Here is a 10858-nt window from a genome sequence, read left to right on the forward strand (position 1 = left end):
ATTTAAATCCTTTTTGATCAGTTCATTAGCTGTTGTTATTTCCTGGAGATTCTTTTGAGGGGAATTCTTCTGTTTGGTCATTTTGGATAGTCCCTGGAGGGATGCGGACCTGCAGGACCCTTCCCCTGTGCTGTGGTGTATAACTGGAGTTGGTGGGCGAGGCCACAGTCAGACCTGATGTGTGCCCCCAGCCCACCGCTGGGGCCACAGTCAGACTGGTGTGTGCCTTCTCTTCCCCTCTCCTAGGGGCGGGATTCACTGTGGGGTGGCGTGGCCCGTCTGGGCTACTTGCACACTGCCAGGCTTGTGGTGCTGGGGATCTGGCATATTAGCTGGGGTGGGTAGGCAAGGTGCATGGGGGCAGGAGGGGCAGGCTTCGCTCGCTTCTCCTTAGGTGATCTACTTCAGGAGGGGCCCTGTGGCAGCGGGAGGGAGTCAGACCTGATGCTGGCGGGTTGGCTCCACAGAAGCACAGCGTTGGGTGTTTGCGCGGAGCGAGCAAGTTCCCTGGCAGGAACTGGTTCCCTTTGGGATTTTGGCTGGAGGATGGGCGGGGGAGATGGCGCTGGCGAGCGCCTTTGTTCCCTGCCAAACTGAGCTCTGTCCTCTGGGGGCTCAGCAACTCTCTCTCCCTTTGTCTTCCAGCCTTCCCGCCTTCTGAGCAGAGCTGTTAACTTATGACCTCCCAGATGCTAATTCGCGCTTGCTGTCAGAACACACTCCGTCAGGCCCCTCCGCTTTTGCAAGCCAAACTCAGGGGCTCTGCTTGGCTGGCAGGCTGCCCCTCTGCCCCGGCTCCCTCCCACCAGTCTGTGCAGTGCACACCGCCTCGCCGCCCTTCCTACCCTCTTCCGTTGGCCTCTCGTCTGCGCTTGGCTCTGGAGACTCTGTTCTGTTAGTCTTCTGGTGGTTTTCTGGGTTATTTAGGCAGGTGTAGGTGAAATCTAAGTGATCAGCAGGACACGTGGTGAGCCCAGCATCCTTCTACGCCGCCATATTCCCTCCCTCTCTCCAATAGGTGATTCTTAATGAAAATTTTAGTTTACAAGTGGACTAATGATATGTATCTTTGTGTCTGCATGTTCTCTCCCTATCTACACTGGAAAAATCCTAATGATAAGGTTCCTTGCCGCACAGTAAGCCATAGCTCTTATAAGTTATGATTCTTATGGGTTATGTCAATGACCCTAACATACTCATCACTCCTACCAAAAGTAATTAAATGCTTAAATTTTCTTCTTAATGCACCACTTTCTGGGCTGTGTACTGACAGTCCACTCCCTCTTTGTTTACTAATTTTTCTATAGTCTATGCACAATATAGTTTTTTTAAGTTTCAAGTTTCTTGGATTCCATTCTACTCCTTAAACATTTCACTCTTGTCATTTATATAGACCTATGTATTGCTAAGTTACCTCAGATACAAATTTCTAAACATGAGTGCAAATATAGTGTACATTGTAAACCATGGTATGCTATATAATAGCATCTTATATCTAAATAATTCATGATAAAATTGTTAAACTGAACTTAACATATGTTAGGGGCATTATAAAATGACTTTATAAGTTTAGAAAGAGATAGAACTAAATTATCTAAGTTCTTATGGTCACTAATTTAAAAATATTATAATATGTTAAAGACATAAAGAATATATACAGAGGGCTTGCTGTCCAGTACCACCTGCATCCATAGCCCTGCTCCACCAGCACTAAGAAATAGACCAATTTTGACAAGATGTAGTGCTGTAGTGTGCCTGATGGGATACATTCAGTCATGACATCTGAATTTTCCAAAACGCCTTGCTCAGAAGCTTCCAAACCTTGTGGAAGTGTATTTTCATTCAAATAACATAGTGGTGGTTCCAGAAGCCACTGGGTCCCCTGTAAAGCTCCAATGTTTGGATCTTACTGACAATGCCTTAAACATTACTTGCCCAAAATTTTGTCATAGAGCTTTGTGTCATTTTTGATTAGCTAATAACCAACTGCTACACCTACCTCTAGTACTCACTGTGAACCCAAATCATCTGTGGTGTGTGCCTCACCATCTCTTCCAGTTGCCTAGTCTCAATGAGCTCTTTATGGCTGGAAGCCATCTTGCATGTTTGCCACTTGGCAGGGACAACAAGAACAAAAATAAGCAAATGGGACTACATCAAACTAAACAGCTTCTGCGCAGTTAAGGAAACAAAATGAAACCAAAAAGCAACCTACTGAGTGGGAGAAGATATTTGCAAATGATGTATCCAATAAGAGGCTAACATCCAAAACATATAAAGAACTCATAAAACTCATATCAAATTAGTCAGAGAAAGACGAATATATGACTTCACTCATATGAGGACTTTAAGAGACAAAACAGATGAACATAAGAGAAGGGAAACAAAAATAATATAAAAACAAGGAGGGGGACAAAACATAAGGGACTCATAAATATGGAGAACAAACAGAGGGTGTAAGGGTTAAATTGTAGTGTAGGGCTAATGCTTAGCTTGAAAAATAATAGCTTTGTGTTGACATTGAAGGTTAAGAGATAACAGCCTTGCTTTACTCTTATAAATTACGCCTCATACTCTTGTAAATTAGACTTCACCAATTAAGGAAACAAAAGTTCAAAGAAAAGAGCATCAGAGGCAGGGTCAAGGAGATCCACTGGTTGCAACTTAGAGGCAGAAAGTCTAAAGTAAACATCTCATTAGGCAACTGTTTCTAACTCATCTGGAAACTGTTTCTTTGTTCTGTTCCAAGGTGATGATAAAACGATGTGATCGGTTATAAAAACTCTGTACCCCGGCTGTTCGAGGCCGCACTCTTATCAAGAGTGTTGGTCCTGATTGGTCGGCCTTGCCTCTCATTGTAATAAACTTTGTTGTGACTGTCACTGGTGCCCGTAGCATTCTGTTTCAGGAGTCGTGTGGATGCAACATTTGGTGCATTGGCCGGGAAAGTTAAAGGTCTGAAACAGGGCCCTTTCTGCGGATTGCTCTGCCGACCCCTGGGAAGAAGCTCGGGATTGGGAGAGGTAAGGAATTCTTGGGACGCGCCATTTGGATGACTCAGGAGGGTCTGCTGGACGCGGCTATAGACCCAGAGTCAGGGATCCTACCGGGACGCTGGTGGACCCCATTTGGTTTGGTTTTTGTCAAGAAGGATCCTATTTTCAGGTGGCTGCCACGGCCTACTGGCCTAGAGATCTCAAACTTGTGTTTTCTTCGTGTCTTAATTGTCTTCTTCCTGTTGACTGTCTGTGCGTCCTTGTCAGTTCTGCCTATCTTTGTCATGGGTCAAAATCAGAGTACCCCCACCCCTCTGAGTCTCATACTAACCCATTTCCAGGACTATAGGAGATCTGCCTCAGTTTTCGGCCTCCACGTTAAGAAGTCAGTCCTTCGAACTCTCTGCGAGGTGGAATGGACCAGCTTTCAGGTGGAATGGCCTCCACAGGGGACCTTTGACCTTACATTGGTATATGGGTTTCATGATATTGTCTTTTCTAGGCACGAAGACCAAATCCCATATATTGGGGCATGGAGGACCCTCATCAAAAACCCTCCAGATTGGTTAAAACTTCTCCTTCCCCTTCCCCCTTGCCTCCCTAAAGTACAGGCTTTACCACTCAAAGGAGCCCATCTGGAGCTCAAAATAAGAATCTTGACGGGACTAAGCGGCTGCCCCCTCTATCACCTGCACCAGAGGAAGAAGAAGAAACTTACCGCCCGCCGCCCTATAGTTCTCACTCAAAAAATACAAGTCAGGATGCTTCAGATCAGGAGGCAAGCCCGAGTCAGGACACTCCCCTGAGCCCATCTCATACCCAGTCAGGGACTCCCTTTCATCCCCCTCCCACTGCCCTACCCCTTCGTCCAGGGCCACCCCTGCAGGGTGAAGTCCGACCCTTTATGACTTATGTACCCTTCTCCACTAGCGACCTTTATAATTGGAAGCTTCAAAACCCCTCATTCTCAGAGAAACACCAAGCATTAATTTCTCTTCTTGAAACCATATTTGTGACCCATCAGCCAACCTGGGATGACTGCCAGCAGCTCTTGCAGGTTCTCTTCACCACTGAGGAGCGAGATAAGATCCGTCGTGAGGCCCAGAAATTAGTGATGGGGCCAAACGGGCAACCCACTGTGGATCCTGCTGTGCTGGAGGAAGTTTTTCCTTCCTCGCATCCTGAGAATTGGGACCCAAACACTCCTCACGGTAGGCAATCATTAACCCTATTTCACCAGACTCTACTGGGAGGTCTCCGAGCGGCCGCCCGCCGGCCCACAAACATGTCTAAGGTAACAGAAGTAATTCAGGGAGCTGAGGAAAGCCCCTCAGCCTTCTTAGAAAGGCTCATGGAGGCGTACTGCACCTTTACCCCTATTGACCCTGAGGCACCTGAAAACAGAAGGGCATTAAATCTGGCTTTTGTCTCACAGGCAGCCCCAGACATTTGGAAAAAGTTACAAAAATTAGATGCGTTTGAAGGAAAAAATTTATCTGAGTTAGTTGAAATAGCCCAAAAGGTTTTCAACAATAGGGATTCTCAGGAAGAAAGACAGACAAAAAAATTAAGCAGGGTGGTGGCAGCCGTCCTGGTTGCCTGTGAGGGAAGAGGACCCGGAACGCCCAAAGAATTCTGGTCTGAACAAAAGAAAAAAGATAAACAAAGGGTTAAAGTGTCACTAGGAAAAAATCAGTGTGCATATTGCAAACAAGAGGGACACTGGAAAAAGGATTGCCCCAACTTAGCCCAACGCAAAACTCGGCCACCCCAGGTATCTGTGATGGGAGTCGATTTCGACTGACAGGGCCGTGGCTCAGTGGCCCCTTCTGAGCCGTTGGTTACTGTTAATATAGGGGGCCAACCTAAGACCTTCTTGGTGGACACTGGGGCAACCTTTTCAGTTTTAAAACAAGATCCTGGCCCCACCAGGCAAGGGGCAACCCTGGTGCAAGGAGCAACTGGGTCCCAGACTTGTAAATGGACCACTGAACGACAAGTAGATTTAGGCCGTAAAACTGTTACACATTCTTTCCTAATCATGCCTGAATGCCCCTACCCTGGATTACTAGGTAGAGACCTACTGCATAAACTAACGGCTTCTTTGAAATTCACTGAAGGGGGTATGCATATTAAAGTCGGCCAGGATGGCCCAACAACAGTAATGGTGACTGTGCCACTTGGGGAAGAGGGCCTGCTCACTCCAGTGCCTAATGAAAATGTCCATGCAGTCGATCCCCTCCTTAAAAGCCTCCAGGCGGATTTTCCCCAGGTATGGGCTGAAACCAATCCACCTGGGCTGGCAATTCATCAAGCTCCCATAATAGTGGAACTTAAGGCATCCGCACTTCCGGTAAGACTAAAACAATATCCCATGTCCCGGGAGGCTAGGTGGGGAATCGCTATTCACATCAAGCGTTTGCGCGACTCTGGCATTTTGATCCCATGCAAGTCGCCATGGAATACTCCGCTTCTTCCTGTCCGGAAGCCTAATTCATTCGATTTCCGGCCAGTTCAAGACCTAAGAGCAGTAAACACCAGGGTAATGGACATTCATCCCACTGTACCCAACCCTTATACTCTCCTTAGTCTGCTTCCCCCTTCTCAGGTGTATTATACAGTTCTGGACTTAAAAGATGCCTTCTTTACCATCCCGCTGGCCCCACAAAGCCAGCCACTATTTGCATTTGAATGGACTGATCCTGAAGAGGGAAAAGCCGGACAGCTCACCTGGACGCGACTCCCCCAGGGATTTAAAAATTTTCCTACTCTTTTTAATGAAGCCCTGCACCAAGATTTAGAGCCATTTCAGATCTCCAACCCACAGGTAACTCTATTGCAATATGTTGATGATATCTTGTTGGCGGCCCCTTCTCATTTAGAATGCCTGAATGCCACCAAAGGACTCTTGAGTCTTCTACAAAAACTGGGGTACCGAGTGTCAGCCAGAAAAGCACAGGTCTGTCGTACTGCAGTGACCTATCTAGGTTACAACCTTAAAAAAAGTAAGCGCTATCTTGGTGAACAAAAAATTCAGGCTATACTCGATATTCCTCAGCCTAAAACTCGCAAACAAGTCCGTGAGTTCCTTGGGGCGGCAGGCTACTGCAGACTATGGATACCTGGCTTTGCTGAACTGGCAGCCCCTTTGTATGCCACCCTCAAAGGGTCTCCAGAATCCTTCATGTGGGGAGAGACTCAAACTAAAGCCTTCCAAGCCTTACGAGATGCTCTCATGACCCCACCAGCCTTGGCCCTGCCAGATCCCACCAAGCCATTCCATTTGTTTGTAGCCGAAAAAGGGGGGGTAGCCAAGGAAGTTCTGACTCAGCCCCTAGGACCTTGGCACCGACCAGTGGCTTATTTATTCAAACGGCTGGATCCAGGTGCTTCCGGGTGGCCCCCATGCATTCGACAAATTGCCGCCACTGCGCTTCTAGTTAAAGATGCAAACTAACCTTGGGGCAAGCATTTGTCTGTCACGGGGCCCCATGAAGTGGAAACTTTACTGCGGGCTCCCCCAGAGCGATGGCTGCCAAATGCTCGGATTACCCAATATCAAGCATTGCTACTCGACCAGCCCCGAATAAATTTTTGTGCTCCCACAACCTTAAACCCAGCCACTTTGCTGCCTGAAGGGCAGAATCCCCCTCTACACTCTTGCCCAGAAACCTTGGCAATGATCTCGTCCCTCCGCTCTGATCTTACAGACATTCCTTTACATGACCCTGATATCAGCATGTTTTCAGATGGCAGTAGTTTTGTGTTTCAAGGGCAAAGGTATGCTGGTGCTGCGGTGACGACAGACCATGAAGTTTTATGGCAACAGACCCTTCCCCCAGGAACTTCAGCCCAACGCGCAGAGCTCATCGCACTAACAAAAGCCCTAAAACTTGGAAGAAACAAGTCAGTTAACATTTATACGGACAGCCGCTATGCTTTTGCAACCGCGCATGTACACGGATCCATTTATCAAGAGCGTGGTCTCCTCACAGCAGAAGGCAAGGCCATCAAAAATAAAGCTGAAATTTTAGATCTTCTAGCAGCCATCTGGGAACCTGCAAGGCTGGCAATCATTCACTGCCCAGGACATCAAAAAGGCAACTCCTAGAGGCGGTTGGAAACCGCCTGGCTGATGCAGCAGCCCGAGAAGCTGACCTAACTAAAAGTGAAAGTGCCTTGGAGCTACCGATCTTGACAGAGCCCCTGCTTCCACTGGAGCCCAGTTACACTCCTAAAGATTTGGAGTGGATTTCCAGAAAAGGGGGAAGTAAGATGCCGGGACAAAAGTGGTTTCAGGATCCTGAAGGTAAGATACTCTTACCCGCGGCACTTGGGTGGCTCATGGTGGGTCAGCTCCACCAAGGGACTCATCTGGGAAAAACGAAGATGGTGGAATTAGTGCGGAAGAAGTTCAGGGCACAAGGGCTAGGAAAAGAGATTGAAGAGGTGGTTGAAAGGTGTGTAAGTTGCGCCCAAGTGAATCAGGGTGCAAATAGGAAGGTTTCAGAAGCTAAAAGAGATAGAGGAATTGAGCCAGGCCGCTTTTGGGAAGTAGATTTTACTGAGATTAAACCAGGGAAATACGGCTATAAATATTTGCTTGTTTTTGTAGACACCTTCTCCGGGTGGGTCGAGGCATTCCCCACTAAATCAGAAACGGCTCAGGCAACAGTTAAGAAATTATTAAATGAAATAATCCCTAGATTCGGGCTGCCTCTGAGCATAGGATCAGACAATGGCCCGGCCTTCACGGCGCAGGTGTCCCAGGGTCTAGCCCAGGCATTGGGAATAGATTGGAAATTACATTGTGCATATAGACCCCAGAGCTCGGGTCAAGTAGAAAGGATGAATCGGACCCTAAAAGAGACCTTAACCAAATTGTCCCTTGAGACAGGCGAAAATTGGGTTGATGTCCTGCCTTTTGCCCTTTTGCGAGCGCGTTGTACTCCATTTGTCAAGGGATTTTCCCCTTATGAAATTTTATTTGGCAGACCCCCACCTATCCTGCCGAGGCTAGGAGACGATGTAATGGAACAGTTGGAACAGGACCATTTGCTGGCTTCGCTCATGGCCCTGCAACATGTACAGAAGGAAATAACCAGGGCCTTGAGAGAAGCCTTCACTCATCCTCCTGTTCTTCCCCACCCCTTTCAACCAGGAGACTTAGTCTGGGCCAAAAGGCACGAGCCTAAAACCCTGGAGCCACGCTAGAAAGGACCACACACCGTGATTCTGACTACGCCCACGGCCGTGAAGGTAGATGGTGTCCGAACCTGGATTCATCACTCTCAGGTTAAGAAAAACTGCGTGAAGGCGGGAACAACCCAGACTGATACAGAACCAGATAACAAACAGCAATGGAAGGTTCAAAGGCATCCAGAAGATCCTTTAAAGCTAAGACTGATGCGGGAATAATAATAATTTTCTGGGTTTGTATGGTGATAAGTGTGGGGGACTGTATGGAATTGTATCCCCTATCTTTTTGGCCATACCAATGGGAACTCAGGGACACTGTCACGGGAAAGGTGATAGCATCTAATACCTCTTCCACTGTGCCTTGTTTTTTGTTTGATTTATGCGACTTGGTGGGGGACTCATGGGGGACTTTAGTTACTAATTATAAACAGTCAACGGGCTTTGTTCCTCCGGTCCCCGAAAACCCCTATATGGTTACCTATGGATGTGGACACAGGGATCAAGAACAAAAATTGGCTAACATACCAGGGTTATACAGTTGCCCTGCAAATAGAAAGGTCGAATGTGAAGGAAGAGGCCAATACCACTGTGCAAAATGGGGTTGTGAAACGCTGGCCCCCTGGCTGGCAGGACAGGGCCATGATCCCTTAATCACCCTCCTTAGAACTCCAGATCCCAAATGTAAGACTCAAGGAAAATGTAACCCAACAAAAATATGTTTAAAAAAGGTTTCTAGTTCCGGTACCTTTTCCTCTTCCTGGGACACTGGACACAACTGGGGTCTCAGGATGTATGCTCCAGGAGTTGACAAAGGCATTTCCTTTACTATACAACGGGTTAAAAGAAAAACTCCACCCAATCCAGTAGGGCCAAACAAGGATATGATTTTACACCCCCCACTCTTTCCGACTGTCCCTTCCCAACCTACCTCGCAATCGGGTGCCCCCACAAAGTTGGAATTACCAACTACAGGTCATATCCAGAACCCGTTCTCCCCTGAGACCCATTGGCTAGATGTAGTAGATTCTATGTATGCTTGGCTAAATTCATCTCACACTGAGATTGTACAAGATTGTTGGCTGTGTTTAAACCCTAAACCCCCATATTATGTGGGAGTGGCTACAAATGCTAGCATTGGACAAGACATAGAAAAGCATGTCGTGAAATTGCTAAATCCAAGCACGACATTGTGCCCTTGGGGTTCACAACCAATTTTAACCCTAGGAGACCTTCAAGGGCAGGGTTGGTATATAGTGTCCCCTTACAAAAACTCTTGTGCAGAAGTGTATATTCCAAGTAGTTCAGATACTGATAGCGCCCAAGCTATAGCATACCGAGCCCTTACTGGAGCCTGGTTTGCTTGCTCATCAAGAATTACCCCCTGCATTGCAGCCGCATACTTTGGGGTTGGCACCCAAGAGATTTGTATCCTAGTTCATATTCTCCCACAAATATACCTATATAGCGGAGAAGCGGGGAGAGAACATCTACGTCTATTTGAAGGACATTCCAGGGTAAAAAGGGCAGCACCAGTCCTCATTCCACTCCTAGTGGGACTGGGAATTGCGGGATCCACAGCTATTGGAACTGCTGGACTCATTGTGGGGGACCAAAATTTCAAAACTGTAAGCAAGCAAGTGGACCGAGACCTAGGCTGCTTGGAAACTTCAATTTCTCAGCTAGAACACCAAGTAGAGTCTTTAGCCGAGGTTGTATTACAAAACAGAAGAGGGCTTGATTTACTCTTCATGAAGGAAGGGGGCCTCTGCGTGGCCCTCGGAGAAACGTGCTGTTTTTATGCGAACAATTCCGGAGTAATCTGAGACACTCTCAGTTTGGTCAGGGATAATCTTAGGGCCAGGGAACGTGCCAGGGAAGCCAGCAATAATTGGTATCAGAGTTTATTCTCTTGGTCCCCCTGGCTCACATCACTGCTTACAGCCGTAGCTGGGCCACTGCTATTGTTACTTCTCGGGTTAACTATTGGCCCGTGCATTATCAATTGGTTAGTACAATATGTCAAGAAGCGAGTTAGTGAAATAAAAATTATGATGATCAGGTCCAATTATATCCCCTTAGTTCCTAATGATGAATCAAGGGATTGATTCACTGACAAGAAAAGGGGGAAATGTAAGGGTTAAATTGTAGTGTAGGGCTAATGCTTAGCTTGAAAAATAACAGCTTTGTGTTGACATTGAAGGTTAAAAGATAACAGCCTTGCTTTACTCTTATAAATTACGCCTCATACTCTTGTAAATTAGGCTTCACCAATTAAGGAAACAAAAGTTCAAAAAAAGAGCATCAGAGGCAGGGTCAAGGAGATCCACTGGTTGCAACTTAGAGGCAGAAAGTCTAAAGTAAACATCTCATTAGGCAACTGTTTCTAACTCATCTGGAAACTGTTTCTTTGTTCTGTTCCAAGGTGATGATAAAACGATGTGATCGGTTATAAAAACTCTGTACCCCGGCTGTTCGAGGCCGCACTCTTATCAAGAGTGTTGGTCCTGATCGGTCGGCCTTGCCTCTCATTGTAATAAACTTTGTTGTGACTGTCACTGGTGCCCGTAGCATTCTGTTTCAGGAGTCGTGTGGATGCAACAAGGGTTACTGGAGGGGGTGTGGGAGGAGGGATGGGCTAAATGGGTAAGGGGAATTAAAGAGTC

At 47.0% G+C, this 10858-nt stretch overlaps 1 protein-coding gene across 1 annotated transcript; it reads left to right on the plus strand.

Moving 5' to 3' along the window:
- Window positions 1–8665: 8665 nt before the first annotated feature.
- Window positions 8666–10018, plus strand: ERVS71-1 (endogenous retrovirus group S71 member 1, envelope). The gene has a single exon (XM_027053133.1). It carries the CDS (start codon window positions 8666–8668, stop codon window positions 10016–10018), a length of 1353 nt encoding a protein of 450 aa, XP_026908934.1.
- The last annotated feature ends 840 nt before the right edge of the window (window positions 10019–10858 follow it).

This window comes from Acinonyx jubatus, chromosome X (genome assembly GCF_027475565.1).
Source record: "Acinonyx jubatus isolate Ajub_Pintada_27869175 chromosome X, VMU_Ajub_asm_v1.0, whole genome shotgun sequence".
In the NCBI taxonomy this organism is placed as follows: domain Eukaryota; kingdom Metazoa; phylum Chordata; class Mammalia; order Carnivora; family Felidae; genus Acinonyx; species Acinonyx jubatus.